The sequence below is a fragment of the Pleuronectes platessa genome, chromosome 5 (assembly GCF_947347685.1).
Source record: "Pleuronectes platessa chromosome 5, fPlePla1.1, whole genome shotgun sequence".
Lineage (NCBI taxonomy): Eukaryota > Metazoa > Chordata > Actinopteri > Pleuronectiformes > Pleuronectidae > Pleuronectes > Pleuronectes platessa.
The window spans coordinates 17,615,378-17,642,913 of NC_070630.1; the positions used below are offsets into that span (position 1 = coordinate 17,615,378).

The window sequence follows — 27,536 nt, forward strand, 5'->3', positions numbered from 1 at the left end:
TGTATACATAAATGAAAAGGGACCCCTGATAGCGTAAATGAGGTGCGGCCAAAACCAGAGAGATTACTGAGTGGTACTTGCTCTTCCCACAAATTGCACTTTCCAAATTCCTAACTGACAGACTGACGTCAGTCTGCTCAGGTTTCAGGTTACGCTGCTCAGAGGTTGCACTGTAGAAATAATCTGACATTTTACAGAATAAATAAAGCCTGTGCAGAGAATGTTTGGCAGGTTTATTGCAATACTGACTCAGCTGTTATGTAAGAAGAAAATATTCCACACACATAAAGGCATCTAGATTGAAATCATTGCTGCATGACACATGATAATAAATAGGCACATGTTCATTCAAATGTTCCTAACAAGCCTTAAAGGGCAGGGAGTGTCTGACAAGAGCACACAGACATACAGTATCTGATACACGTGGCTCAGACGAGTCAAGTCAGGCATGCACTACATGATTTATTTACAACCTTTCTTCGTCATATCTCATCCTGAGCATAGATTTTCTGCTGGGTGATGACAGAAATCCAAATACAGTGTGTTTGAACTTGCACAACTAAATTCCTTCAATTATTCAAAGCAGACGGGTAAGACTTAAAAAAAACAGTAAGTGCTTATCCATATGAATATCCCTGTACAGTACATTTGTATCAATATAAATTAAACTCCTGAAGAAAAACACTTATAATTGCTTACAAAATAACATATACGATTCAACATTTGCTTCTTCATAAAGACCTGACACTCAGAGGTGTTGTGCTTGCTGAACATTGAAAGGTGCACTGATGAGGTGTCGTGAGCACAGTCCCTGCAACTTTTACATGTTTACCAAGACACCGTGAGGGGTTAGGTCAGACTTGTGTCGTCGATAACTGGCCCACACCTGCATGTTTTGACCTGATCTTCTTTGTGAGGTTACTGCGGACGTCTTGCCCAGCCAGGAAGTAAAGGATGGGGTCCACGCAGCTGTTGGCACTGGCCAAAGGTCGAGTCACCTTGTAGGCAATACTGGAGGCCTCAAGCCAACTACAGCTGAGCTGGTGAACATATAATATATACATATGTTAAAACATATAACATGTGACACACTGAGCTTTTCAAGTCATTATAACACATCTTATGTAGTTTAGTCTAGTAGTCTAATCTAGTCTAGTCTAGTCTAGTCTAGACTTTTCCGACTATTCTATTCTAGTCTAGTCAAGTCGTATCTAGTCTTGCCTAGCCCAGCCTAGCCTAGCCTTATCTAATCAAGTCTAGCCTTATCTAATCAAACCTAATATGGTCTAGTCTGGTCTAGTCTAGCCCAGTCTTGTCTAGCCTAGTCTTGTCTCGCTTAGTCACCTGTGGCTGAGGGGGTATAGTGGTCGTCCTCTAACCAGAAGGTCCCCATCAGAAAGAGACTGAAACCTGAATTCCCCCTCATAGAAAAAATGCTGTTTGAATGTTGTGAATCTGTGAATGACAATAGCCTGTACTGCCAGCTGCTTTGAGTGGTCATATACAGACTATTCAAACCTAGTCTTGTCTTGTCTTGCCTAACCTCTCGCTTTGTCTAATCTAGTCTTACCTTGTCTTGTAAATGTCTGTTTGTCCTCACCTGTGCTGGGTTGGACTGCCTCAGGTACCTGAAGGAGTAGTAAAGACTCCTGGTGAGGTGGAAAGGGAGGAAGCAGAGCATGAACATCGCCAGCACGATGATAATCATCTTCACTGACTTCTGCTTGGACCGTTTAGCCGCCAGACCTCCCCTCTCCCCTTCGTCCCCGCCTGAAGACCCCCAGCTTGACTCCTGAAGCTTCCGCACCATAAGGCCATAGCACACCATCACCACCACGAAGGGCAGGCAGAACATGAACACTGACACCACAGAGCTGTACACCAGGAAGTCGTCAAACAGCTCCGGGCTGGTGGTGTCGTAGCAGACCCGCCCAGTGGCCCTCTCCCTGGCAGAGGAGATAACAGATGACAGTATTAGGATGATTCAATTAATGTTTGGCACTGATCCACAGAAAAAGAAAGGAGTGGTCAACGAAAGGAGGTAAGATGTAAAGATACTAGGTAGCAGGGTGGTTACTCATTGAACTGTGCAATCAAGCAACCTAAGATAAAATACTTCTTTGAGAAGTTGTGTCAAAAAATCTAATAAACACAATTAGAACCACCTTCAACACAATAAACAGGGTTATTAGTTAGGGCAAAGATGACAGAAAGAAAAAAGAAAGAAGGAAAGAAAGAAAGAAAGAAAGAAAGAAAGAAAGAAAGAAAGAAAGACAAATCACCTTGTTCTTGAGAAGTAGAGAACAGGAGCCTGGCAGAGTAACACAAAGGCCCACACTGCCACAGACACCAGGCGGGCCCGACGAGCGCTGACCCAGTACAGGGAGTGGACTGGATAACAAATTCCAACGAAGCGATGCAGACTGATACAGCACAGGAACAATATGGAACCTACCAGAGAAAGAGAGAGCGATTAGTGATTATCATTCAAAATGTGTTCACTTAGTTATATTTTATTGTTTAAAAGATATGTGTGTTTTATTTTATTTAATCCATATTGAGTAACCTTGAGATATCCCATGTCTAGCCATCTTTTTCTGTATTGTGCAGGGGCTGTACCGTATAAGTTGGAATAAAACAGGAAGCGTATCACTTTGCAGAAGGGTTCACTGAAGGGCCAGTCGTTCTCATCGGCGTAGTAGTAGATGAGGAAGGGCAGGGTGAAGATGTAGAGAGTGTCACACATGGTCAGGTTGAACATATAGATGGTGGATGGATTCCAGCGCTTTGTGCGAAATACAATCACATACAACGCTGTGGTGTTCAGCACCAGGCCGATCACAAAGACCAGGGCATAGCTCACAGGCAGGAGAATGTATTTAAAATCTTCATTGAATTTACAGTACGAGGCACCGTAGCCTGTTTGGTTTGTGTCGCTGTAGTTGTCAAAGGTGGCCATCTTGGTTGTGGGAACACCTGAGGAAAAGATAAGATCAGAGATTGGGAAAAGATCATGTGAATAAGTATAATGACAAGTAGATAATCACAATAATGGAAATAACTACAATAATCATCATGATTTGAAGTTTATATACATAGCATTTTTAGAACACAGTTGCAAAGTGGTTCACAGTAAACGAAACAAACAAAATCAATAAAGACCTGGTGAATAGTTGAAATAATGCAATTAAACAAACAGCACAGGAAACGCTCAACATTAGAATTCCATTTAAATTCCATCAAGCTGCACCCAATTACACACACACATAGAAATCAGTTGTGAAAATGTTGAAAAACTTCAGATATTCCCTAATGTTGAAGAAGGTGAGTTCTTCCCCGACCCGTACCACATTATTCCTCAAAGGTTATCAGCAGAGCCCTTAAGCCACACTGTGCTGAAGAATCTTTCCTTGCCCATTGTGATTTTGCCCAATCCAGTTTATAGCTTGAGGCATCTGTTTTTTTATTAAATCTTACAGAGAGAGAATTGTTTTAAAGCTGATTTCCTTTAATTGTCTTTTTCTTTCTGAAGTGGGTGGTTGAGTAGATGAGAGAAGAATTATGATAAAAGAGAAGAGGATATTCCCAATCGACTGATGAGCCAAGAATACGACAAAACGGATAAAAAAAATGTACATAGCTAAAAAGGAAAATACATTAAAAAAGCTATCATAATTATTATAAAAAAATAAAAAGTACGATAAACAGGATGAATGAAATACAATAAATTAAAAAGTATTAACTTACACTAATTAATGTTAAGAGCCTAAAATAAAAATCCCAAATCTCCTTTATCTGATAAATACATTAATCGGTTTTAATAAACGTATAAATAGAGCTAGATTTTGACTGTCATATAGAGACTCTGAATATACTGAAACAATGGTTAAACCATCTTTAAAATAATATTTCAATTGGTATCATAGAAAAGTTTGATCAATTTAAAGTGGATAAATTAAATTGACAACTTTCATTATGAAAAACCTAATTCAATTGTGTGAGTTTTCTAAATAAAGAAAAAATTGTTTGATCAACTTGAAATGATGAGTAATTAACACTTACAAAAATATTCATTTTTTCATCTGAAATTCAAGGCCATTTTAGTTCAATAATGATGATATAACCTGTTCACTTTAATTTGAACAAAATCAATTAATTCTGTGTTACCAATTGAAGTAATCTTTAAGTTGATGATACAATTGTTCTTTTTTCATTGTAGTGTTCAACCACCTGGTCCGACAGGTTTCACAACATCTTCATACCTCTGCAAACAAACTGTATAAGCTAACTGTCAAGTTATCCTACCCCTATAGAAAACCAGATCTTTGACAAACATATGAGCTGCAGCATAATCAGACAAAAATACTAATGCACCAGACTCTGAATTGACCACGTTAAACCTTGCTCTTTATTTCACTCACTGGAATGCATGTTACATTGCTGCCTCTACTGTAACCTCAGCCCATTTTCTCTCCATACCCAGTCATCCGACGCTCTCTCTTATTTTCTCTTTTCTCTCTGACATTATTTGCTCCTCGTGGAAAACAATGCCTCTCGCTCACTCTGCAGACTCCTTTTCTCTCCACTTTTTTTTCTCCCGTTCTTCAAAACAGCTGCAGGTTGAATTAACAGATAACAGACATGAGAAAGAGAGGCCCCCTTTTTATAGTCAGTTCAGCAGGAATGAAAACATTTTTTTTTATAGGTATATTCACACTAAAACATACTACCACGCAGAAAAAAAGACCTAGAGGCGTCAAAATTACTCACACAAATGATTTTGCCCTTCACACACTTTCCTGTGTTGACCATCCTGATCAGTCTGTCCTCATTCTTACGAGTGGATGTGTGTACCTGAGTGTGAAGTTTGTGGCTGAATGTGTACCGTACTTATTTGAGTGAGTGCGGAACGTCTGGAGGCGTGTGCTCGTCAGACAAGCTGTAGCCTGTATGTACCGAGAGCAGGCAGCTAGGCCTGAGGCCTGTTAGTCAAATGGACAGTGAGTAACAACAAGGCAGACCTAAGACTTGACTGTTCAAATATTTATACTTTTTAAGTTAGGCAAACTCAAAAAACGTCAATCTACTTATACATAGTTTAGAATCTGTTAGATGTAATATGGTATTTTTAAACAACAGCGTTCACACTTTATTTGTATCTCTAATTAAAATGTTCATAGGGTGGGCAAACATTTTTTACAGATTTAATATAATTGTATTTGTAGATCAATTCTACCACCCATTGAATATAGATAGGCCATTTACTGTATTTAGTACTTCTACTTTAAACCCTTTCTTACCTTTGTACAGCCAAAGGGACACAGATGCTCCTCAACCAATTCATAAGACAAATCATAAATCATAAGGATCCCAGTTGAGTCCTGACAAACACAATATGATCCCACAATGATTTACAGCCATTTGCCACTGGTCAAAAGTTATATGCGTGGGCGTTTGGAGATATGTGTGTTTTCCCTGAATGTAGGTTTGTGTGTGTGTGAGTGTCTCTGTGCATGTGTTTGAATTGGTGTGTTTGTTGTTTTAAAATGAGAGGAAAGGTGAGAAAGAACACTTAATGTCTTACCTACTCCACAAACTCTGTGTATTAATGATTACATGGCCCTTAACCTTAACCTTGGCTGTAGCACGTAGGACGTGTGAAGTTAAATACTGGTGCCCCTTCCTGCTAAGTTTGTCTATCTGACCAAATTTATTTTCTGAATTATAAAAGATAGGCTAATATAGCTATTATTTATGTTTTTTTGCCAACCATGTAACAATTTGTTGTTCCTGATGGATCAAATCTATCTAGGAAGTTATCTGTGGAGATTCTTAGTCATCCAGGTCATGCTTTCTTCAGAATCTGTAGTGTACATCGACAACTGGACTTGCTTGTGATTCTTGATGACTCATACAATGGCAGAGTGGGTATCAACAACCATTCATACTTGGACTCAGAGGACCCTAACGAATCACTAACTTCCTATTTAACATAACAACTCTCAACACAGGTAGTGACCCAGAGTAAGAGCTGAAGAAGCCTCTTGGTTTTGAGGCGAAATATCAACTGATATTGTTATTTTAAATGTCTTCTGAAAACTGTCTATGTATTCATATCTTGAGCTGCCAAGAGGGGCCACTGCAAGTAAGATGTTTGTGGCCTGTTCCTTCTTTCCATGCGGTCTTGAGGAATTTGATGTACAAATGTATGAGTCGATTAACTGATTTGACAAATGTTCCCATAATGGCCTGAACTGAGCCTCGACATATAATTTTACCTCCTTTATTCCTTATATCTTTTATTGCAGCCACGATTTATGTTTTTTTCTCAAATATGACAGCTCCTGCCTATGCTGCCTAGGAGAGTAGGTATTTACTTTAGTTTAAAAAAGGCATAGAGGTAATGATGTCTGATCTACTGAGCGTACCTCAGGTTCGGCTTTTAACATTTTCATTATAACAACTAGTCTAACAGAGTTCCAATGTGATCTTCCTGATCTCTCTTCCATTAGTCCACAAATAGAATTATATTTAAATGCATATGATTGCTTTTTGTTTGCCCATCCTATGAAAATAAAAACCACAGTCGCCAAAGTGCTTATTCATTGTGGGAACTGTTTGGTCTCTCTATACATTTTAAGGTCTTGACCTTATTATGTTATAATTTGGCTTTTGAAACCTATATTACAAGTCATTCCTTAATTTGACCATGTATTTTTGTGTAAATCACTTTGTAACCTTGTTTAGATAAGTGCTATATAAATTACGTTTTTATTATTATCAGTATTATTACGATTAGATATATTTGTATTTATTATTATTCCTATTGTTTCTGGAGACACTGGAACAAATGCCATGTGTTTTAATAATAATTTAACTATTTTAAATGTATGAGCTGATATGATGGCATTTATATATTGTTATTTGTTCTTTATTGTTTTTTTTATATATAAGGACCTTTTTCATCTGCATAAAGTAGAATTAAATAAAATAAATAAATAAGTGTATGTCCGACAGATTTAGACAATTGAATGGATCATTCTACAATAATAGATGAAACAAATTTGAAGATATGAGGACAGTTTCGCAATTTCATGGTCACATTTTTTATCTAATATTCGTTTGAGAAAGGCAAGAGTCAGTTTTCCGTCCTGATCGATTTCTCTTGGATCGACTGCGGTTTCTTGTTGCTATGCAGGTCTGCAGGATGCAGCCTCTTGGACCAGGCTCCTCGAGCTGCACATTGATGCTTCTGGGTAAAAAGCCACATTCCTTTTTTAGGAATGTGACACATTTTTTTTGCTGCCATCCTTCCTACCATTATATTTGATTTAAAACACTCGAAAAAAAGGCAGAACAAATAAAGGATGCGTGTCTACAACTGATGTTTTCGAACGCAGACCCTAGCGCTGCCCCATTCTCTGCCACACGGGGGCGCCGTCGGACTAAGCAGCTGAAGGGGATCCCCGTTAATACCCTCCTCCCCCTCCTCCTCCTTCTCCTCCTCCATCACTTCCTCCCCTGCTTTTCTCTCCGCCTGTCTGCTCCACAACACAGTTCAACCCCAGTCCGCCTCCTCCTCCTCCTCCACTAACACCAGTGTCTCCGCTCCGAGCCACAAACGAGCCATTTATCATCAATCATGGCCGCCGGGGTACTCATCTAAAAAAACTCTTCTTCCCTCCCTGTCGTCAGGAGGAGGGGAGGATTTATTTTTTTTCATGTTTTTGTTGGAGGGGGGAAAACAAACAAACAAAAATAACCATTAGACCCCCTCACACTGGGTTTTTTCTTCTCTTTTTGGGGATCTGCTATTGGAATTACATTAGAATACATCTCGGACCATTCATGTCCAGACTCCAACATGCAGCCGCCGCCGAGGAAGGTGAGTGATCTGCGGGGTCCGTTATGTTTGGAGCCCGGCTGTGCGGACAATGACAGATAACTGTGTGGTAACCTGAGACACACTAACACACACGTATACACGCAGGCACGCACGCACACACACACACACACACACGCACACGCACGCACACACACAAACACACACAAATAAAAGGGGAGTGAAGACACTTGCTAGCTTACATTAGCAGCGTTTGCTAGCTTGGTTAGTGATATTAACATGCATCTGTCCAGACGTCAAATAACGTTAGCTATAAACCGCTAGGTGGCTAGCATGAGGCTTTTTATACAAAGCATGTCAGTGTCTAAATATCATATCGCGTGATGTCCTTTAATGCACATAACTTCCAATTTAACAATACCTTATTGTTTTTACACCTTTGTGTGTGTCATTAGGGTTTAAGCTAGCAGTCCTCAGTGTATTTGTAGTGTAGGCATGTGTGTTAGCTCCTTTATATGTCACAGCAGTCCCTCAGACATACACAACAAAAGCTGTCTGTCTGTTGCCCCACAATGTGATGCTCCACGTCTGAAGGAAAGACCTTCACTTCATCCACGGTCACACCACACACACATACAAACACAAACAAACACAGACACACACACACACACTGACACACACATGCACACACATCACATATTAACCCTGATTTGCAGTGATTTCCTGGACACTTACTCTGATGTTAACCATATTTACTACTTGACTAACCCTAACTTTAACCTAACCTCAATTTAACCATAACCTAATCTAACTTAAACTAACCTAACCTAACCTTAAAAAATGTCTTCACTTGTAAGTCCATTTAATAACTAATTAATTACGCAGACTTATGTTTGGGCAGCCATAACATTACTGCGTAAACAATTTTTTTTGTCCCCATAACTTAAGTTAAACCTGGACACACACACACACACACACACACACACACACACACACACACACACACACACTAACACACACATATACAAACACACACACACAGAGGAGACATGCTGGCAGAGCCATGTCTGATGCAGGTTTATTGATTCTGTATGGGCTGAGAAAAGACCACAGTCTCCTATAGCTTGGTATCTTGTGTGTGTGCTTGTTGAAGTTGCTGGTCAATTGGTGTCTATGAGTGTGTGTGTGTGTGTGAGAGTGTGTGACGTCCTGAAATAGATGCATGAGAGCCAATTACCCTGCTGTGAACCTCTGCACAGTTTTCTCTTAATTACCACATATTCCCCCAGTGCCATTTAGGCTCTGGGTTCTTTCTTACACACACACACACACACACACACACACACACACACACACACACACACACGTTGGCCTTGAACATGTCATGTCACGTCTTTAAAACACACACACACTTCAACAGATCCTTTCATTACAGAGGCCATAGAGGCCACTTTGACTGTCTCCTTCCACCGTGTGTGATCAAGTGCACCATTGAGGTCGTATTCATTTAGTCAATTCTCATTTGTCAGCTGTCAGCGTCTCCCGTTCACTTTGCTGTGAAAACACCGATGTTTTACCCCCTGCCAGTGTGGCTGGCACACTGAGTACACTCTTAGCACCACAGCTTCAGAGTGCATCAGTATTTGACTGTTGGAGGCTAATAATTTCTCTCCCGGTGCAACACATACGGCCCCTTAAGTGTTTTGCCCGAGTCTTGGTGCATCTACCTATAGGCTGAGCTCACCTGACCCATACATCTGTTAAATGTGATTTAAATTAAAGATGGGTGCCGAGGAGGTAAAAAAAGAGGCAAAACATTTCTCCTTTTGACATATTATGTTAATATATACGTTTTTCATCCAATTAGTTCTTCTTTATAATCTGCATTACCTTACACATACAGAGAGGAAGACACAACAAAGAAACACTTCAGTATAATGCAGCTGGAAAACTTCGCAATAAATAGTTCCATTACTATTATTACATTACATTTCATTTAGCTGACGCTTGTATCCAAAGCGATCTACAATTAGTGCATTCAACCATCAGGGTACAAACCCAGAACAACAAGAATCAAGAAAGTACAATTCCTCCAAAATAGCTAAACTACAAAGTGTTATAAGTAAGTGCCAACTAAGTGCTACTAAATTGTTAGTTTTAAAATTTTGATGTTGATATTTGATTTGAGAAGCTCAATTTAGCTGTATAGATGTTTTGTATTATTATTTATTCCCTGAAAGTCTGGACCAATGTTCAGTGTTTACATTTGATCTGGTTAATTTTGGTTTCAAATTGCAAATGAGAGAGCGCATTTAAGACGTTTACATGGCAGACATAGAATCCTGTTGACATCACATACTACATGGGCTGTGTCTACCTTTACTTGACATTGATTGGTTTGTATACAGGCGTGCATCTGACTCCAGCAGTTAGTAGTCTTTCTTTTTGAATGGAGAAAATCAATCAAACCGTTCATTGAGTTAATTTCATTGCCAGTGTGATATCATTCTGTTTTACTGCCACCATCACCAACGTCAGGCACAGTACTCCATACTAGTGGAAACATTAAATATCGTTGGAGACAAACCTTCTTCCGCTTCTTTTCCTTCTTGATGCAGGGATAAACCTAATCATTCATCTTGATGCTGATTTCTCATCGTGAGCTAATCGTTGTAAAATATGCATACAACTGATTAAGTTACATGACATATGCCAACTTCTTTGCAGTATCATAGACCTGCCTACAATACTTTCACACTGAGAGCTACACTAGGTGAAGCCTTTTCTTGTAAGATCACTTTAATGTACTGAATTTCTCTTTCCCCATGATTGACCTCTCTGTATCCTATCTTTTCGCTGTCGTCTTTCTCAGGCTCACCATTTTCAATTCTCTCCCTCCTTACTCCTTACTCACACTTCTAATTCTCCCCCCTTCTCTCAAACACAACCTCCCCTCAACCACTCCTACTATCACTTTATCTCCTCTGTCTCCCTGTCATCCATTTCTCTTCCCCCTTTCCACCTCTCTTCCTGTGTTTTGCTTCGAGTGGTGGAAGGTGAAATCAAGTGAAGTCATTTTGGCCCGATAATGTAATGACCCACTCCCTCCTCCTTATCTTCAGACACAGCAAAGGAAAGAGAGGAGTTGTGTAGTGTGTTGTGTGTGTGTGTGTTTGTGCATGTTTTGCCTTGTTGTTTGTTTTGTTTGAACAGAACAGTCATGAATTTGCCCATTGTTGCGTTGGTGAATAGCTAATGGCATTCACTCGACAATACACAATGACCTTCAGAGTGACTCTGTGTGTTGGCATGAGGTGTGTGTGTATTGTGTGTTGATTGTGAGCTCTTTGTCTGTTTCTACACAAGACCATTTAAGGAGAAAATTGTATACCCCCTGGTCTGACCAGTGACCATCCAAATTAGTTCATGTACGAAGTGATAGAATTCATCTTTTCCTGACATGCATGGCCTCGCTATGAGTCGCCTCCCACAGCCAAAAGTCTGACAAAACCCGGACGCTGATTATTAACGTTGATGGAGTTCTGATGGGAGTGTGTGTATGTGTATATGTGTGTGTGTGTGTGTGCTCTTTTCAGGTGCGCTAGAGCTGAGCACACTCAAGATAGATGACAGATGATTGGCAGATAGGTACATTAATGGATTTCAAATAGTGTGTGTGTGTGTGTGTGTGTGTGTGTGTGTGTGTGTGTGTGTGCGTGAGAGAGTATGTGCATGTGTGGGCCACAGTGATTCGGGAGCTGAGAAGATCTACTTCAAGTACAAAAAAATCACAACTTGTGTTAGGTGCTTCCACCAAAATCCAACCTGTCAAAGCTGAAAAATAAATCCATCGACGACTTTGTCTTTATCTCCATCAACTCCTTTTTTGACAGAAACTGATTTAATCAGTAAAAGTAGTCAAGAATAAAGATGACCATAAACAGAATGTTTTAGATTTGTTGTACATTCAGTGAGCCTAGTTGACTCACTTATGATACTAATGAATCACAAGCTCGTTATTGCGAGTGAAAACGAATTAGCTACAGTTTTCATTATCTTTCCATTTATCAATAGATAATCAACAGATAGGATTGGACGATGAAACAAAAGCAATTGCTATTGCAATATTATTTTCATCAATTGGTATATATCCAAAGTAAAAGGTCCAGCATTTTGATATATTACATAGTGTAAACACAGTGAGGATATATAACACATAGTTTGTCATTCTCGGCTCATAAAGGAGAGTTTAAAACCACAACCTTCATTCAGCATCAAAACAAATAATATATATTAATATTAAATTTATTGTGATAATTGATATGGAATTTTGTTTGATCTTGATCACATTTTTGGCCATTTTGTCCAGCCCTCTCAACAGATTATTTTGTAATTATCTGGTTGGATAATGTGACTGTCTCTGTCACATTGGTGAGTGACTTTTGGTGACTTCATGCAACATTTATTCCTACTAGGGGTGGTTGATGTGGCCATTGAGAAAAAAAAAAGATCATTATTAATTGTTAATGTGTTCATGACCTTCAGGCAAGTATATATTCATCATCTCTTAGCTCTTTATGACCATGGACATTTCACCTCTACTATGATAACCAAAATCAAAAAGGACATCTGATTTCATAGCTCGATATTGATATTTCATAAATATATATCAGATGAAATGTAGTAATGGTGTTTTTTCTCTGTTGATGAATGTGAGCCATGATAGAAACAACATGTTTGCAGAGCAGAGGGGTGAAGAAATGAAAAATCCTTTACCTGACATGCCTTTTTGTTACCCCCAGGTCAAAGTGACACAGGAGCTGAAAAACACACACACGGAGCAGATGACAAGACTGCACTTTAAACACCAGACTGAATGTGACCTGCTGGAAGACATGAGGTATGAATGAGTCTCCTGTTTGGAATTCCCTTGTTCTGTGTCAGGTTCACTCTCCTCCATGTTTGTTTGTGTTGCCTTCTTACAGACCTCCTGTCTGCATCTGTGCCATGTGAAAGAAAATTATTATATATATATATATATATATATATATTCATATTGTACATCCCCAGTTGAACTGACAATATCTTGTTCTTGTCCACTGCAAAAGAATGAAGGAATATGCTGTCCAGCTGCCAGACTCTATGAAATCCAGGCATCTTTACTGACTGCTAGCATGAACACAACTGAGTACAAAAAGAGAGAGAGAAGAACTAATGAGTCAAGGAAGATTGGCTTGAGAGAGAAAAAAGAAGGAGGGTTGTTGTCATATTTCATTTTTTTGAGAGGGACAAAGTGTTGGGAAAATGACGAAGGAATTTCCTGCTGCCCTCTTCCTGCTCTTCAACTCTTTTTCTTACTCCCTTGCTTTCTCATTTTCCAAATTTAAAATCCATATCTCCCTCTGTCATCTTTTCCTTCTTCCTCAGTTCCTTTTTCTTCTTTTGCGCTAACTTTTTTTTTTAAATCAGTCTCTTTTCTCATCTTGCTGTTCTCTTTCTCTGTTGTGTTTACTCATGATGTGTGTAAGTCTGGCAGTTGTCCCTTTTGGATTTCGCAGCGGGAGGAAACCCTGGTTCCTTTACACGCTCTCATCTTCTGTGTTGACAAAGCATTGATTATTCATGACAGCAAACTCTCCAGTTCTCTGCTTCAATCACTGTCTTTCTCCCTGTTTCTCGTTTTCACACTTTCTCCACCTCAGACTTCACTTTTTTCTCTTATTTTCTTGTTTCACTCTGTGGAGAGGGGGCAGCTCCAGCTGTTTGAGAGAAGATTGCCTTGTTGCTGTTGGCTTTCAGGGAGCGAACAAGGTCCTGGTCTCACTTGTGGTACAGGGGGAGAGCCAGTTAGTCATATGTGGCCACAACGTTTTGGTTCTTTACGTCTTTGAGGGATGGAGTAACATGCTACCGGGCAAAGATCTCCAAATTGACTTTGTTATCCTCGTGGTTGGAAGACGCTGCCTGCATCCTTAAATGTTTGTATTTATTTCTGTAGGCACATTCTATTGGAGTTAAGGAGGAAAAACAGATCTGTTTATGATGATTTATATTGAAAAGCATCTGTGTGGTTCTGCTAGAATTTCTGTTGCTGTCCGTCAGAACTTGATGTGAAATTATCAATTCATTAGTTGATCAACAGAAAAACAATGGCAGCAATTGTCCAGGTTCCAGCTCCTGCAGTGTGAGGAGTTGTTGTTTTGCTGTTTCACATCATTGTAAACCTTAATATTTTTGTCAGACATTTATCGTCTTTTCAGAAATAAAACAAACTATTAATCATTTGATTAAAAACAATAGATGAAACATTTACAACTTTTCCCATTATATTGAACAGGACTTGTAACTGCAGCAAGTTTAAACAAACGCATCCTCCACCTACTGTGTTGTATCAGCGATGATTTTCACAGCAAAAACACACTTTTTGTGTCCCTATCCAGGGTCAACATCCAGAGTTAATTACTGCACTTGTAACAGCAGACATTAAGTAAATGGACTCAAACTGTAGGACATTAACAGTAATGCCAATTAATGTACATTGTCCATGTGAAAACACACTTTTAATGGAATTGGACTGTAACTTAACCTCTGCAACTGTTTATTGACTTATTTCACTTGGCTAAGCTGCTAGAAGGTACTAATGTCATGAAGACTAAATGGCCTCCAAAAAAGACATCTTTAAAATAGCTGGAACCAGTAGGAGAAGAATTGTGTGGCCATGTAATGAAACACACACAAAGTCACACACTTTCCTGCGTAAAGCCTACAGTAGGTTTTAACACTTAAATCCCAAAAGCTGCTCTGAGGTTATTTACCCTAATAAATCCACAGACTGGTTTAAATCAAACTACACACACACACACGCACGCACGCACGCACGCACGCACGCACGCACGCACGCACACACACACACACACACACACACACACACACACACACACACACACACACACACACAAACACACACACATTCTGTATTCAGCCTATGTGTTGGCAAATGTAACAGAAAATAGAGATAAAGAAAGACAGGAAGACAGAAAGGGTGTATTTAATGTGCTGGACTTGTCTTATTTATGACAGAGAAAGAGAAAGAGGACAAAACGATGACAAATTGGTGGACTCAAAGAGTCAAGTTGGTGTCCTCAATCCAGTAAATCCCCAATAGTCTTATGTCTTCCTCAACACGCAGACGCACACACAGACAGACACACCCAAACACACACATGCACATCTCACTATAGTTGTGAGGACACTCATTGGCATAATGCACTCCCTATCCCCCAACCCTAACCATCACAACTAAATACCTAATCCTCACCCTAACCCAAACCTAATTCTAACTCTAACCCTAAAACTAAGTCTTAACCCTCAAACAAGCCTTTGAAATTGTGAGGACCAGCCAAATGACCTTAGTCTAAAAAGAAGTGTCCAAACATCCATCGGTCTTCGGTGTAAAAACGCAGAAGATCTGCCTTATTATGCCTTGTGGTGATCACACAGTGTGAAAACATGACCACCCTCCTCCGCCTCTGTCTCTGTCTGTGACTCATGTTGCTTATCCTGTGTTCACTGATCTCAGTCTGTGTCCTCTACCATTGATCTCAGCTGCTTTCCCACGTCTGATCATTCCTCCACTCTGCCTTTCAAACCACTGCCCCCTTTGCCCTCAACACATACACATACACACGCACAAACAGATAAACACACACACATGCAGCATACACTTAATGTCCAGTCTCAGTTGTTCTAGACAGCAGTGCCTTTTAACCAGTAAATCGTAGTTTTTCTGTCGCTTCCCATCTTGTTAATGTTTGCTGGTTGGTCTTCTCATAAAGTGTCTTTACATCAATTTAGATACATTATAGAGGTGCTGTGGCTTAGTTGGTCAAAGTGCCTGTCTAGTAAACAGGAGAACCTGGGTTCAAATCCCACCAGTGCCGTTTGACAAGTCAAGCGTAGTTTTTTCTATCCCTTCTGAATTAGTTTATCCAATTTATGCTACATAGTCCTGTCATATAGTGTCTTTACATCAATGTAGTCACATTAAAGAGGTGCTGTGGCTTAGTTGGTCAAAGTGCCTGTCTAGTAAACAGGAGATCCTGGGTTCAAATCCCAGCAGTGCCTTTTCTCCAGTCAAGCGTAGTTTTTTATCTCCCTTCTGATTTAGTTTTATCTAATTTCTGCTAGATAGTCCTGTCATATATTGTTGGATGTCAATTTTTCCAGCCAAAACAGGCGCTGTGGCTTAGTTGGTGAAAGTGCCTGTCTTGTAAACAGGAGATCCTGGGTTCAAATCCCAGCAGTGCCTTTTAACCAGTGAATCGTAGTTTTTCTTTCGCTTCCCATCTTGTTAATGTAATGTCTGCTAGTTGGGCTTGTCATACCGTGTCTTTACATCAATTTAGCCATATTAAAGAGGTGCTGTGGCTTAGTCGGTCAAAGTGCCTATCTAGTAAACAGGAGATCCTCGGTTCAAATCCCAGCCGTGACTTTTCCCCAGTCAAGCCTAGTTGTTTCTTTCCCTTCTGAATTTATTCATCTAATTTCTGCTAGTTGGTCCTGTCTTATAGTGTCTTTACATCAATGTAGTCACATTAAACAGGTGCTGTGGCTTAGTTGGTCAAAGTGCCTGTCTAGTAAACAGGAGATCCTCGGTTCAAATCCCAGCCGTGACTTTTCCCCAGTCAAGCCTAGTTGTTTCTTTCCCTTCTGAATTTATTCATCTAATTTCTGCTAGTTGGTCCTGTCATATAGTGTCTTTATATCAATTTAACCACATTAAAGAGGTGCTTTGGCTTAGTTGGTGAAAGTGCCTGTCTAATCAGGAAATCCTGGGATCAAATCCCAGCAGTGCCTTTTGACAAGTCAAGCGTAGTCTTTTCTCTCCCTTCTGATTTTGTTTGTCTAATTTCTGCGAGTTGGTCCTGTCAGATAGTATCTTTAATGTCAATTTTCCAAATTACAAAGGAGCTGTAGCTTAGTTGGTCACAGTGCCTGTCTAGTAAACAGGAGATCCTGGGTTCAAATCCCATCAGTGCCGTTTGACAAGTCAAGTGTAGTTTTTTTTATCCCTTCTGAATTAATTTATCTAATATCTGCTAGTTTGTCATGTCATACTGCTTTACATCTATGTAGTCACATTAAACAGGTGCTGTGGCTTATTTGGTGAAATTGCCTGTCTTGTAAACAGGAGATCCTGGGTTCAAATCCCAGCAGTGCCTTTTCCCCAGTCAAGCGTAGTTTTCTGTCGCTTCCCACCTTGTTAATGTTATGTCTGCTCGTTGGTCTTGTCATAACGTGTCTTTACATCAATTTAGCCACATTAAAGAGGTGCTGTGGCTTACTTGGTCAAAGTGCCTGTCTAGTAAACAGGAGATCCTGGGTTCAAATCCCAGCCATGATTTTTCCCCAGTCAAGCCTAGTTGTTTCTTTCCCTTCTAAATTAATTTATCTAATTTCTGCTAGTTGGTCCTGTCTTATAGTGTCTTTACATCAATGTAGTCACATTAAACAGGTGCAGTGGCTTAGTTGGTCAAAGTGCCTGTCTAGAAAACAGGAGATCCTGGGTTCAAATCCCAGTGGTGCCGTTTGACAAGTCAAGCGTAGTTTTTTCTCTCCCTTCTGATTTAGTTTATCTAATTTCTGCTAGTTTGTCATGTCTTATAGTGTCTTTACATCAATTTAGTCACATTAAACAGGTGCAGTGGCTTAGTTGGTCAAAGTGCCTGTCTAGAAAACAGGAGATCCTGGGTTCAAATCCCAGCGGTGCCGTTTGACAAGTCAAGCGTAGTTTTTTATCTCCCTTCTGATTTAGTTTATCTAATTTCTAATTGCTAGTTGGTCCTGTCGTATATTGTTGTTTCATCAATTTTATCCAGCCAAAACAGGTGCTGTGGCTTAGTTGGTGAAAGTGCCTGTCTTGTAAACAGGAGATCCTAGGTTCAAATCCCAGCAGTGCCTTTTCCCCAGTCAAGCGTAGTTTTCTGTCGCTTCCCACATTGTTAATGTTATGTCTGCTAGTTGGTCTTGTCATAACGTGTCTTTACATCAATTTAGCCACATTAAAGAGGTGCTGTGGCTTAGTTGGTCAAAGTGCCTGTCTAGTAAACAGGAGATCCTGGGTTCAAATCCCAGCAGTGCCTTTTCTCCAGTCAAGCGTAGTTTTTTCTATCCCTTCTGAATTAGTTTATCTAATATCTGCTAGTTTGTCATGTCATATAGTGTCTTTACATCAATGTAGTCACATTAAACAGGTGCTGTGGCTTAGTTGGTCAAAGTGCCTGTCTAGTAAACAGGAGATCCTGGTTTCAAATCCCAGCAGTGCCTTTTAACCAGTGAATCGTAGTTTTTCTGTCACTTCCCATCTTGTTAATGTTTGCTGGTTGGTCTTGTCATAACGTGTCTTTACATCAATTTAGCCACATTAAAGAGGTGCTGTGGCTTAGTTGGTCAAAGTGCCTGTCTAGTAAACAGGAAATCCTGGGTTCAAATCCCAGCAGTGCCTTTTCCCCAGGCAAGCGTACTTTTTTTCTCTCCCTTATGATTTAGTTTATCTAATTTCTGCTAGTTGGTCCTGTCATATAGTGTCTTTACATCAATTTAACCACATTATAGAGGTACTGTGGCTTAGTTGGTCAAAGTGTCTGTCTAGTAAACAGGAGATCCTGGGTTCAAATCCCAGCAGTGCCTTTTGACAAGTCAAGTGTAGTTTTTTCTCTCCCTTCTGATTTACTTTATCTAATTTCTGCTAGATAGTCCTGTCATATATTGTTGAATATCAATTATTCCAGCCAAAACAGGCGCTGTGGCTTAGTTGGTGAAAGTGCCTGTCTTGTAAACAGGAGATCCTGGGTTCAAATCCCAGCAGTGCCTTTTAACCAGTGAATCTTAGTTTTTCTGTCGCTTCCCATCTTCTTAATCTAATATCTGCTCGTTGGTCTTGTCATAATTTGTCTTTACATCAATGTAGCCACATTAACGAGGTTCTGTGGCTTATTTGGTCAAAGTGCCTGTCTACTAAACAGGAGATCCTGGGTTCAAATCCCAGCAGTGCCTTTTCTCCAGTCAAGTGTAGTTTTTTCTATCCCTTCTGAATTAGTTTATCTAATATCTGCTAGTTTGTCATGTCATATAGTGTCTTTACATCAATGTGGTCACATTAAACAGGTGCTGTGGCTTAGTTGGTCAAAGTGCCTGTCTAGTAAACAGGAGATCCTGGGTTCAAATCCCAGCAGTGCCTTTTCTCCAGTCAAGCATAGTTTTTTCTATCCCTTCTGAATTAGTTTATCTAATATCTGCTGGTTGGTCTTGTCATAACGTGTCTTTACATCAATTTAGCCACATTAAAGAGGTGCTGTGGCTTAGTTGGTCAAAGTGCCTGTCTAGTAAACAGGAGATCCTGGGTTCAAATCCCAGCAGTACCTTTTGACAAGTCAAGCGTAGTTTTTTCTCTCCCTTCTGATTTAGTTTTATCTAATTTCTGCTAGATAGTCCTGTCATATATTGTTGTATATCAATTATTCCAGCCAAAACAGGCGCTGTTGCTTAATTGGTGAAAGTGCCTGTCTTGTAAACAGGAGAGCCTGGGTTCAAATCCCAGCAGTGCCTTTTAACCAGTGAATCGTAGTTTTTCCTGTCGCTTCCCATCTTGTTAATGTAATGTCTGCTAGTTGGTCTTGTCATAACGTGTCTTTACATCAATTTAGCCACATTAAAGAGGTGCTGTGGCTTAGTTGGTCAAAGTGCCTGTCTAGTAAACAGGAGATCCTGGGTTCAAATCCAAGCAGTGCCTTTTCTCCAGTCAAGCGTAGTTTTTTCTATCCCTTCTGAATTAATTTATCTAATAACTGCTAGTTTGTCATGTCATATAGTGTCTTTACATCAATGTAGTCACATTAAACAGGTACTGTGGCTTAGTTGGTCAAAGTGCCTGTCTAGTAAACAGGAGATCCTGGGTTCAAATCCCAGCAGTGCCTTTTCTCCAGTCAAGCGTAGTTGTTTCTTTCCCTTCTGATTTAGTTCATCTAATTTCTGCTAGTTGGTCCTGTCATATATTGTTGTATATCAATTTTTCCAGCCAAAACAGGCGCTGTGGCTTAGTTGGTGAAAGTGCCTGTCTTGTAAACAGGAGATCCTTGGTTCAAATCCCAGCAGTGCCTTTTGACAAGTCAAGCGTAGTTTTTTCTCTCCCTTCTGATTTAGTTTTATCTAATTTCTGCTAGATAGTCCTGTCATATATTGTTGGATGTCAATTTTTCCAGCCAAAACAGGCGCTGTGGCTTAGTTGGTGAAAGTGCCTGTCTTGTAAACAGGAGATCCTGGGTTCAAATCCCAGCAGTGCCTTTTAACCAGTGAATCGTAGTTTTTCTTTCGCTTCCCATCTTGTTAATGTAATGTCTGCTAGTTGGTCTTGTCATAACGTGTCTTTACATCAATTTAGCCATATTAAAGAGCTGCTGTGGCTTAGTCGGTCAAAGTGCCTATCTAGTAAACAGGAGATCCTCGGTTCAAATCCCAGCCGTGACTTTTCCCCAGTCAAGCCTAGTTGTTTCTTTCCCTTCTGAATTTATTCATCTAATTTCTGCTAGTTGGTCCTGTCTTATAGTGTCTTTACATCAATGTAGTCACATTAAACAGGTGCTGTGGCTTAGTTAGTCAAAGTGCCTGTCTAGTAAACAGGAGATCCTGTGTTCAAATCCCAGCAGTGCCTTTTAACCAGTGAATCGTAGTTTTTCTTTCGCTTCCCATCTTGTTAATGTAGTGTCTTTACATCAATTTAGCCATATTAAAGAGGTGCTGTGGCTTAGTCGGTCAAAGTGCCTATCTAGTAAACAGGAGATCCTCGGTTCAAATCCCAGCCGTGACTTTTCCCCAGTCAAGCCTTGTTGTTTCTTTCCCTTCTGAATTTATTCATCTAATTTCTGCTAGTTGGTCCTGTCTTATAGTGTCTTTACATCAATGTAGTCACATTAAACAGGTGCTGTGGCTTAGTTGTTCAAAGTGCCTGTCTGTTAAACAGGAGATCCTGGGTTCAAATCCCAGCAGTGCCTTTTAACCAGTAAATCGTAGTTTTTCTGTCGCTTCCCATCTTGTTAATGTTTGCTGGTTGGTCTTCTCATAAAGTGTCTTTACATCAATTTAGATACATTATAGAGGTGCTGTGGCTTAGTTGGTCAAAGTGCCTGTTTAGTAAACAGGAGAACCTGGGTTCAAATCCCACCAGTGCCGTTTGACAAGTCAAGCGTAGTTTTTTCTATCCCTTCTGAATTAGTTTATCCAATTTATGCTACATAGTCCTGTCATATAGTGTCTTTACATCAATGTAGTCACATTAAAGAGGTGCTGTGGCTTAGTTGGTCAAAGTGCCTGTCTAGTAAACAGGAGATCCTGGGTTCAAATCCCAGCAGTGCCTTTTCTCCAGTCAAGCGTAGTTTTTTATCTCCCTTCTGATTTAGTTTTATCTAATTTCTGCTAGATAGTCCTGTCATATATTGTTGGATGTCAATTTTTCCAGCCAAAACAGGCGCTGTGGCTTAGTTGGTGAAAGTGCCTGTCTTGTAAACAGGAGATCCTGGGTTCAAATCCCAGCAGTGCCTTTTAACCAGTGAATCGTAGTTTTTCTTTCGCTTCCCATCTTGTTAATGTAATGTCTGCTAGTTGGGCTTGTCATACCGTGTCTTTACATCAATTTAGCCATATTAAAGAGGTGCTGTGGCTTAGTCGGTCAAAGTGCCTATCTAGTAAACAGGAGATCCTCGGTTCAAATCCCAGCCGTGACTTTTCCCCAGTCAAGCCTAGTTGTTTCTTTCCCTTCTGAATTTATTCATCTAATTTCTGCTAGTTGGTCCTGTCTTATAGTGTCTTTACATCAATGTAGTCACATTAAACAGGTGCTGTGGCTTAGTTGGTCAAAGTGCCTGTCTAGTAAACAGGAGATCCTGGGTTCAAATCCCAGCAGTGCTTTTCTCCAGTCAAGCGTAGTTGTTTCTTTCCCTTCTCATTTAGTTTATCTAATTTCTGCTAGTTGGTCCTGTCATATATTGTTGTATATCAATTTTTCCAGCCAAAACAGGCCCTGTGGCTTAGTTGGTAAAAGTGCCTGTCTTGTAAACAGGAGATCCTTGGTTCAAATCCCAGCAGTGCCTTTTAACCAGTGAATTGTAGTTTTTCTGTCGCTTCCCATCTTGTTAATGTAATGTCTGCTAGTTGGTCTTGTCATAACATGTCTTTACATCAATGTAGTCACATTAAAGAGGTGCTCTGGCTTAGTTGGTCAAAGTGCCTGTTTAGTAAGCAGGAGATCCTGGGTTCAAATCCCAGCAGTGCCTTTTCTCCAGTCAAGCGTAGTTTTTTCTCTCCCTTCTGATTTAGTTTTATCTAATTTCTGCTAGATAGTCCTGTCATATATTGTTGGATGTCAATTTTTCCAGCCAAAACAGGCGCTGTGGCTTAGTTGGTGAAAGTGCCTGTCTTGTAAACAGGAGATCCTGGGTTCAAATCCCAGCAGTGCCTTTTAACCAGTGAATCGTAGTTTTTCTTTCGCTTCCCATCTTGTTAATGTTTGATGGTTGGTCTTGTCATAACATGTCTTTACGTCAATTTAGCCACATTAAAGAGGTGCTGTGGCTTAGTTGGTCAAAGTGCCTTTCTAGTAAACAGGAGATCCTGGGTTCAAATCCTAGCAGTGCCTTTTCCCCAGTCAAGCCTAGTTGTTTCTTTCCCTTCTGATTTAGTTTATCTAATTTCTGCTAGTTGGTCCTGTCATATATTGTTGTATATCAATTATTCCAGCCAAAACAGGCGCTGTGGCTTAGTTGGTGAAAGTGCCTGTCTTGTAAACAGGAGATCCTGGGTTCAAATCCCAGCAGTGCCTTTTCTCCAGTCAAGTGTAGTTTTTTCTATCCCTTCTGAATTAGTTTATCTAATATCTGCTAGTTTGTCATGTCATATAGTGTCTTTACATCAATGTGGTCACATTAAACAGGTGCTGTGGCTTAGTTGGTCAAAGTGCCTGTCTAGTAAACAGGAGATCCTGGGTTCAAATCCCAGCAGTGCCTTTTCTCCAGTCAAGCGTAGTTTTTTCTATCCCTTCTGAATTAGTTTATCTAATATCTGCTGGTTGGTCTTGTCATAACGTGTCTTTACATCAATGTAGCCACACTAAAGAGGTTCTGTGGCTTATTTGGTCAAAGTGCCTGTCTACTAAACAGGAGCTCCTGGGTTCAAATCCCAGCAGTGCCTTTTCTCCAGTCAAGCGTAGTTCTTTCTATCCCTTCTGAATTAGTTTAGTTTGTCATGTCATATAGTGTCTTTACATCAATGTGGTCACATTAAACAGGTGCTGTGGCTTAGTTGGTCAAAGTGCCTGTCTAGTAAACAGGAGATCCTGGGTTCAAATCCCAGCAGTGCCTTTTCTCCAGTCAAGCGTAGTTTTTTCTATCCCTTCTGAATTAGTTTATCTAATATCTGCTGGTTGGTCTTGTCATAACGTGTCTTTACATCAATGTAGCCACACTAAAGAGGTTCTGTGGCTTATTTGGTCAAAGTGCCTGTCTACTAAACAGGAGCTCCTGGGTTCAAATCCCAGCAGTGCCTTTTCTCCAGTCAAGCGTAGTTCTTTCTATCCCTTCTGAATTAGTTTAGTTTGTCATGTCATATAGTGTCTTTACATCAATGTGGTCACATTAAACAGGTGCTGTGGCTTAGTTGGTCAAAGTGCCTGTCTGTTAAACAGGAGATCCTGGGTTCAAATTCCAGCAGTGCCTTTTAACCAGTAAATCGTAGTTTTTCTGTCGCTTCCCATCTTGTTAATGTTTGCTGGTTGGTCTTGTCATAAAGTGTCTTTACATCAATTTAGATACATTATAGAGGTGCTGTGGCTTAGTTGGTCAAAGTGCCTGTCTAGTAATCAGAATCAGAATCAGAATTCTTTTTATTGCCTTGTATATTTTCACATACAGGAAATTGCCTTGGTGTGGTTGGTGCACTTTACAAACAACAATATAAAAACAACAATATAGAGCAATATAAACATCAATATAAAAAACAACAATATCGAAAAAATAATATATACAGTAAATGTGTTTTGTGCGGTTTTAAGGTGCAAAGATTGGTGGTAGTGCCAATAATGTAGTGTTATAAATTATGTGCGAGGGTGGGGGGGGGGGGGGTCAGCAGAGTCAGTGTGATGGGGGGGGCTTGTTTGTGAGCCCCACTGCCATGGGGAAAAAGCTGTTCAGGTGACGCGAGGTTTTAGTCCTGACGGCCCGGAACCTTTTCCCAGATGGAAGTCTCTGGAACAGGTGGTGACCGGGATGGGAAGGATCAGCGATGATCTTGCCTGCTCTCTTTCTGGTCCTGGAGTGGAACAGGTCTAGGAGAGCCGGCAGGTCACAGCCGATGACCTTCTCAGCTGACCGAATGATCCGCTGCAGTCTGCCCTTGTCCTTGGCAGTGGAGGCAGCGAACCAAACGGTGATGGATGGATGAACAGGAGAACCTGGGTTCAAATCCCACCAGTGCCGTTTGACAAGTCAAGTGTAGTTTTTTCTATCCCTTCTGAATTAGTTTATCCAATTTATGCTACATAGTCCTGTCATATAGTGTCTTTACATCAATGTAGTCACATTAAAGAGGTGCTGTGGCTTTGTTGGTCAAAGTGCCTGTCTAGTAAACAGGAGATCCTTGGTTCAAATCCCAGCAGTGCCTTTTCTCCAGTCAAGCGTAGTTTTTTCTCTCCCTTCTGATTTAGTTTTATCTAATTTCTGCTAGATAGTCCTGTCATATATTGTTGGATGTCAATTTTTCCAGCCAAAACAGGCGCTGTGGCTTAGTTGGTGAAAGTGCCTGTCTTGTAAACAGGAGATCCTGGGTTCATATCCCAGCAGTGCCTTTTAACCAGTGAATCGTAGTTTTTCTTTCGCTTCCCATCTTGTTAATGTAATGTCTGCTAGTTGGGCTTGTCATACCGTGTCTTTACATCAATTTAGCCATATTAAAGAGGTGCTGTGGCTTAGTCGGTCAAAGTGCCTATCTAGTAAACAGGAGATCCTCGGTTCAAATCCCAGCCGTGACTTTTCCCCAGTCAAGCCTAGTTGTTTCTTTCCCTTCTGAATTTATTCATCTAATTTCTGCTAGTTGGTCCTGTCTTATAGTGTCTTTACATCAATGTAGTCACATTAAACAGGTTCTGTGGCTTAGTTGGTCAAAGTGCCTGTCTAGTAAACAGGAGATCCTGGGTTCAAATCCCAGCAGTGCCTTTTCTCCAGTCAAGCGTAGTTGTTTCTTTCCCTTCTGATTTAGTTTATCTAATTTCTGCTAGTTGGTCCTGTCATATATTGTTGTATATCAATTTTTCCAGCCAAAACAGGCGCTGTGGCTTAGTTGGTAAAAGTGCCTGTCTTGTAAACAGGAGATCCTTGGTTCAAATCCCAGCAGTGCCTTTTAACCAGTGAATTGTAGTTTTTCTGTCGCTTCCCATCTTGTTAATGTAATGTCTGCTAGTTGGTCTTGTCATAACATGTCTTTACATCAATTTAGCCACATTAAAGAGGTGCTGTGGCTTAGATGGTCAAAGTCCCTGTCTAGTAAACAGGAGATCCTGGGTTCAAATCCCAGCAGTGCCTTTTTACAAGTCAAGCGTAGTTTTTTCTCTCCCTTCTGATTTAGTTTTATCTAATTTCTGCTAGATAGTCCTGTCATATATTGTTGGATGTCAATTTTCCAGCCAAAACAGGCGCTGTGGCTTAGTTGGTGAAAGTGCCTGTCTTGTAAACAGGAGATCCTGGGTTCAAATCCCAGCAGTGCCTTTTAACCAGTGAATCGTAGTTTTTCTTTCGCTTCCCATCTTGTTAATGTTTGATGGTTGGTCTTGTCATAACATGTCTTTACGTCAATTTAGCCACATTAGAGAGGTGCTGTGGCTTAGTTGGTCAAAGTGCCTGTCTAGTAAACAGGAGATCCTGGGTTCAAATCCCAGCAGTGCCTTTTGACAAGTCAAGCGTAGTTTTTTCTCTCCCTTCTGATTTAGTTTTATCTAATTTCTGCTAGATAGTCCTGTCATATATTGTTGTATATCAATTATTCCAGCCAAAACAGGTGCTGTGGCTTAGTTGGTGAAAGTGCCTGTCTTGTAAACAGGAGATTCTGGGTTCAAATCCCAGCAGTGCCTTTTAACCAGTGAATCGTAGTTTTTCTGTCGCTTCCCATCTTGTTAATCTAATGTCTGCTAGTTGGTCTTGTCATAACGTGTCTTTACATCAATTTAGCCACATTAAAGAGGTGCTGTGGCTTAGTTGGTCAAAGTGCCTGTCTAGTAAACAGGAGATCCTGGGTTCAAAACCCAGCAGTGCCTTTTCTCCAGTAAAGCGTAGTTTTTTCTATCCCTTCTGAATTAGTTTATCCAATATCTGCTAGTTTGTCATGTCATATAGTGTCTTTACATCAATGTGGTCACATTAAACAGGTGCTGTGGCTTAGTTGGTCAAAGTGCCTGTCTAGTAAACAGGAGATCCTGGGTTCAAATCCCAGCAGTGCCTTTTCTCCAGTCAAGCTTAGTTTTTTCTATCCCTTCTGATTTAGTTTATCTAATATCTGCTAGTTTGTCATGTCATATAGTGTCTTTACATCAATGTGGTCACATTAAACAGGTGCTGTGGCTTAGTTGGTCAAAGTGCCTGTCTAGTAAACAGGAGATCCTGGGTTCAAATCCCAGCAGTGCCTTTTCCCCAGTCAAGCCTAGTTGTTTCTTTCCCTTCTGATTTAGTTTATCTAATTTCTGCTAGTTGGTACTGTCATATATTGTTGTATATCAATTATTCCAGCCAAAACAGGCGCTGTGGCTTAGTTGGTGAAAGTGCCTGTCTTGTAAACAGGAGATCCTGGGTTCAAATCCCAGCAGTGCCTTTTAACCAGTAAATGGTAGTTTTTCTGTCGCTTCCCATCTTGTTAATCTAATGTCTGCTAGTTGGTCTTGTCATAACGTGTCTTTACATCAATTTAGCCACATTAAAGAGGTGCTGTGGCTTAGTTGGTCAAAGTGCCTGTCTAGTAAACAGGAGATCCTGGGTTCAAAACCCAGCAGTGCCTTTTCTCCAGTAAAGCGTAGTTTTTTCTATCCCTTCTGAATTAGTTTATCCAATATCTGCTAGTTTGTCATGTCATATAGTGTCTTTACATCAATGTGGTCACATTAAACAGGTGCTGTGGCTTAGTTGGTCAAAGTGCCTGTCTAGTAAACAGGAGATCCTGGGTTCAAATCCCAGCAGTGCCTTTTCTCCAGTCAAGCTTAGTTTTTTCTATCCCTTCTGATTTAGTTTATCTAATATCTGCTAGTTTGTCATGTCATATAGTGTCTTTACATCAATGTGGTCACATTAAACAGGTGCTGTGGCTTAGTTGGTCAAAGTGCCTGTCTAGTAAACAGGAGATCCTGGGTTCAAATCCCAGCAGTGCCTTTCCCCCAGTCAAGCCTAGTTGTTTCTTTCCCTTCTGATTTAGTTTATCTAATTTCTGCTAGTTGGTACTGTCATATATTGTTGTATATCAATTATTCCAGCCAAAACAGGCGCTGTGGCTTAGTTGGTGAAAGTGCCTGTCTTGTAAACAGGAGATCCTGGGTTCAAATCCCAGCAGTGCCTTTTAACCAGTAAATGGTAGTTTTTCTGTCGCTTCCCATCTTGTTAATGTAATGTCT

At 40.3% G+C, this 27,536-nt stretch overlaps 2 protein-coding genes and 50 non-coding genes across 53 annotated transcripts in view; 51 read left to right on the forward strand and 1 right to left on the reverse strand.

Annotated features, from left to right (window-relative positions):
• Positions 1-160: 160 nt before the first annotated feature.
• Positions 161-4,906, reverse strand: LOC128439978 (P2Y purinoceptor 2). The gene is made up of 5 exons (XM_053422523.1): positions 4,771-4,906; positions 2,620-2,976; positions 2,283-2,451; positions 1,601-1,946; positions 161-1,040 (listed from the first exon to the last, which is right to left on the reverse strand). The coding sequence occupies exons 2-5, from the start codon at positions 2,957-2,959 to the stop codon at positions 855-857; spliced, it is 1,041 nt and encodes a 346-aa protein (XP_053278498.1). The 5' UTR covers positions 2,960-2,976; positions 4,771-4,906; the 3' UTR covers positions 161-854.
• A 2,632-nt stretch (positions 4,907-7,538) lies between these two features.
• LOC128439979 (F-BAR and double SH3 domains protein 2) overlaps positions 7,539-27,536 on the forward strand; it is a 115,782-nt gene continuing 95,784 nt past the window's right edge. For both annotated transcript variants that reach the window (XM_053422524.1, XM_053422525.1), the window contains exons 1-2: positions 7,539-7,885; positions 12,646-12,743. In XM_053422524.1, coding sequence (XP_053278499.1) covers positions 7,865-7,885; positions 12,646-12,743 — 119 coding nt within the window. In that variant the 5' untranslated portion in view covers positions 7,539-7,864. The remainder of the gene's footprint in view (positions 7,886-12,645; positions 12,744-27,536) is intronic.
• Positions 15,710-15,783, forward strand: trnat-agu (transfer RNA threonine (anticodon AGU)). The gene has a single exon. It is a non-coding gene; the product is annotated as a tRNA-Thr (tRNA).
• Positions 15,894-15,967, forward strand: trnat-agu (transfer RNA threonine (anticodon AGU)). The gene has a single exon. It is a non-coding gene; the product is annotated as a tRNA-Thr (tRNA).
• Positions 16,078-16,151, forward strand: trnat-ugu (transfer RNA threonine (anticodon UGU)). Its single transcript has one exon. It is a non-coding gene; the product is annotated as a tRNA-Thr (tRNA).
• On the forward strand, positions 16,810-16,883 carry trnat-agu (transfer RNA threonine (anticodon AGU)). Its single transcript has one exon. It is a non-coding gene; the product is annotated as a tRNA-Thr (tRNA).
• trnat-ugu (transfer RNA threonine (anticodon UGU)) lies at positions 16,991-17,064 on the forward strand. Its single transcript has one exon. It is a non-coding gene; the product is annotated as a tRNA-Thr (tRNA).
• trnas-aga (transfer RNA serine (anticodon AGA)) lies at positions 17,357-17,430 on the forward strand. The gene has a single exon. It is a non-coding gene; the product is annotated as a tRNA-Ser (tRNA).
• Positions 17,541-17,614, forward strand: trnas-aga (transfer RNA serine (anticodon AGA)). Its single transcript has one exon. It is a non-coding gene; the product is annotated as a tRNA-Ser (tRNA).
• Positions 17,730-17,803, forward strand: trnat-ugu (transfer RNA threonine (anticodon UGU)). Its single transcript has one exon. It is a non-coding gene; the product is annotated as a tRNA-Thr (tRNA).
• trnat-agu (transfer RNA threonine (anticodon AGU)) lies at positions 17,912-17,985 on the forward strand. The gene has a single exon. It is a non-coding gene; the product is annotated as a tRNA-Thr (tRNA).
• trnat-agu (transfer RNA threonine (anticodon AGU)) lies at positions 18,096-18,169 on the forward strand. Its single transcript has one exon. It is a non-coding gene; the product is annotated as a tRNA-Thr (tRNA).
• Positions 18,274-18,347, forward strand: trnat-agu (transfer RNA threonine (anticodon AGU)). Its single transcript has one exon. It is a non-coding gene; the product is annotated as a tRNA-Thr (tRNA).
• Positions 18,459-18,532, forward strand: trnat-agu (transfer RNA threonine (anticodon AGU)). The gene has a single exon. It is a non-coding gene; the product is annotated as a tRNA-Thr (tRNA).
• On the forward strand, positions 18,642-18,715 carry trnat-ugu (transfer RNA threonine (anticodon UGU)). The gene has a single exon. It is a non-coding gene; the product is annotated as a tRNA-Thr (tRNA).
• trnas-acu (transfer RNA serine (anticodon ACU)) lies at positions 18,825-18,898 on the forward strand. Its single transcript has one exon. It is a non-coding gene; the product is annotated as a tRNA-Ser (tRNA).
• On the forward strand, positions 19,009-19,082 carry trnat-agu (transfer RNA threonine (anticodon AGU)). Its single transcript has one exon. It is a non-coding gene; the product is annotated as a tRNA-Thr (tRNA).
• On the forward strand, positions 19,193-19,266 carry trnat-agu (transfer RNA threonine (anticodon AGU)). Its single transcript has one exon. It is a non-coding gene; the product is annotated as a tRNA-Thr (tRNA).
• On the forward strand, positions 19,377-19,450 carry trnat-ugu (transfer RNA threonine (anticodon UGU)). The gene has a single exon. It is a non-coding gene; the product is annotated as a tRNA-Thr (tRNA).
• On the forward strand, positions 19,561-19,634 carry trnat-agu (transfer RNA threonine (anticodon AGU)). Its single transcript has one exon. It is a non-coding gene; the product is annotated as a tRNA-Thr (tRNA).
• Positions 19,745-19,818, forward strand: trnat-agu (transfer RNA threonine (anticodon AGU)). The gene has a single exon. It is a non-coding gene; the product is annotated as a tRNA-Thr (tRNA).
• Positions 19,928-20,001, forward strand: trnat-ugu (transfer RNA threonine (anticodon UGU)). The gene has a single exon. It is a non-coding gene; the product is annotated as a tRNA-Thr (tRNA).
• On the forward strand, positions 20,112-20,185 carry trnat-ugu (transfer RNA threonine (anticodon UGU)). Its single transcript has one exon. It is a non-coding gene; the product is annotated as a tRNA-Thr (tRNA).
• trnat-agu (transfer RNA threonine (anticodon AGU)) lies at positions 20,479-20,552 on the forward strand. The gene has a single exon. It is a non-coding gene; the product is annotated as a tRNA-Thr (tRNA).
• trnat-agu (transfer RNA threonine (anticodon AGU)) lies at positions 20,997-21,070 on the forward strand. The gene has a single exon. It is a non-coding gene; the product is annotated as a tRNA-Thr (tRNA).
• Positions 21,181-21,254, forward strand: trnat-agu (transfer RNA threonine (anticodon AGU)). The gene has a single exon. It is a non-coding gene; the product is annotated as a tRNA-Thr (tRNA).
• On the forward strand, positions 21,365-21,438 carry trnat-ugu (transfer RNA threonine (anticodon UGU)). Its single transcript has one exon. It is a non-coding gene; the product is annotated as a tRNA-Thr (tRNA).
• On the forward strand, positions 21,732-21,805 carry trnat-agu (transfer RNA threonine (anticodon AGU)). The gene has a single exon. It is a non-coding gene; the product is annotated as a tRNA-Thr (tRNA).
• Positions 21,914-21,987, forward strand: trnat-ugu (transfer RNA threonine (anticodon UGU)). Its single transcript has one exon. It is a non-coding gene; the product is annotated as a tRNA-Thr (tRNA).
• Positions 22,097-22,170, forward strand: trnat-agu (transfer RNA threonine (anticodon AGU)). Its single transcript has one exon. It is a non-coding gene; the product is annotated as a tRNA-Thr (tRNA).
• On the forward strand, positions 22,281-22,354 carry trnat-ugu (transfer RNA threonine (anticodon UGU)). The gene has a single exon. It is a non-coding gene; the product is annotated as a tRNA-Thr (tRNA).
• Positions 22,459-22,532, forward strand: trnat-agu (transfer RNA threonine (anticodon AGU)). Its single transcript has one exon. It is a non-coding gene; the product is annotated as a tRNA-Thr (tRNA).
• On the forward strand, positions 22,642-22,715 carry trnat-ugu (transfer RNA threonine (anticodon UGU)). Its single transcript has one exon. It is a non-coding gene; the product is annotated as a tRNA-Thr (tRNA).
• Positions 22,826-22,899, forward strand: trnat-agu (transfer RNA threonine (anticodon AGU)). Its single transcript has one exon. It is a non-coding gene; the product is annotated as a tRNA-Thr (tRNA).
• trnas-acu (transfer RNA serine (anticodon ACU)) lies at positions 23,010-23,083 on the forward strand. Its single transcript has one exon. It is a non-coding gene; the product is annotated as a tRNA-Ser (tRNA).
• trnat-agu (transfer RNA threonine (anticodon AGU)) lies at positions 23,180-23,253 on the forward strand. The gene has a single exon. It is a non-coding gene; the product is annotated as a tRNA-Thr (tRNA).
• Positions 23,364-23,437, forward strand: trnas-acu (transfer RNA serine (anticodon ACU)). Its single transcript has one exon. It is a non-coding gene; the product is annotated as a tRNA-Ser (tRNA).
• On the forward strand, positions 24,661-24,734 carry trnat-ugu (transfer RNA threonine (anticodon UGU)). The gene has a single exon. It is a non-coding gene; the product is annotated as a tRNA-Thr (tRNA).
• Positions 25,028-25,101, forward strand: trnat-agu (transfer RNA threonine (anticodon AGU)). Its single transcript has one exon. It is a non-coding gene; the product is annotated as a tRNA-Thr (tRNA).
• Positions 25,211-25,284, forward strand: trnat-ugu (transfer RNA threonine (anticodon UGU)). Its single transcript has one exon. It is a non-coding gene; the product is annotated as a tRNA-Thr (tRNA).
• On the forward strand, positions 25,394-25,467 carry trnat-agu (transfer RNA threonine (anticodon AGU)). The gene has a single exon. It is a non-coding gene; the product is annotated as a tRNA-Thr (tRNA).
• On the forward strand, positions 25,577-25,650 carry trnat-ugu (transfer RNA threonine (anticodon UGU)). Its single transcript has one exon. It is a non-coding gene; the product is annotated as a tRNA-Thr (tRNA).
• Positions 25,755-25,828, forward strand: trnat-agu (transfer RNA threonine (anticodon AGU)). The gene has a single exon. It is a non-coding gene; the product is annotated as a tRNA-Thr (tRNA).
• Positions 25,939-26,012, forward strand: trnat-ugu (transfer RNA threonine (anticodon UGU)). The gene has a single exon. It is a non-coding gene; the product is annotated as a tRNA-Thr (tRNA).
• On the forward strand, positions 26,122-26,195 carry trnat-agu (transfer RNA threonine (anticodon AGU)). The gene has a single exon. It is a non-coding gene; the product is annotated as a tRNA-Thr (tRNA).
• trnat-agu (transfer RNA threonine (anticodon AGU)) lies at positions 26,306-26,379 on the forward strand. Its single transcript has one exon. It is a non-coding gene; the product is annotated as a tRNA-Thr (tRNA).
• trnat-agu (transfer RNA threonine (anticodon AGU)) lies at positions 26,490-26,563 on the forward strand. The gene has a single exon. It is a non-coding gene; the product is annotated as a tRNA-Thr (tRNA).
• On the forward strand, positions 26,673-26,746 carry trnat-ugu (transfer RNA threonine (anticodon UGU)). The gene has a single exon. It is a non-coding gene; the product is annotated as a tRNA-Thr (tRNA).
• trnat-agu (transfer RNA threonine (anticodon AGU)) lies at positions 26,856-26,929 on the forward strand. The gene has a single exon. It is a non-coding gene; the product is annotated as a tRNA-Thr (tRNA).
• On the forward strand, positions 27,040-27,113 carry trnat-agu (transfer RNA threonine (anticodon AGU)). Its single transcript has one exon. It is a non-coding gene; the product is annotated as a tRNA-Thr (tRNA).
• On the forward strand, positions 27,224-27,297 carry trnat-agu (transfer RNA threonine (anticodon AGU)). Its single transcript has one exon. It is a non-coding gene; the product is annotated as a tRNA-Thr (tRNA).
• trnat-ugu (transfer RNA threonine (anticodon UGU)) lies at positions 27,407-27,480 on the forward strand. The gene has a single exon. It is a non-coding gene; the product is annotated as a tRNA-Thr (tRNA).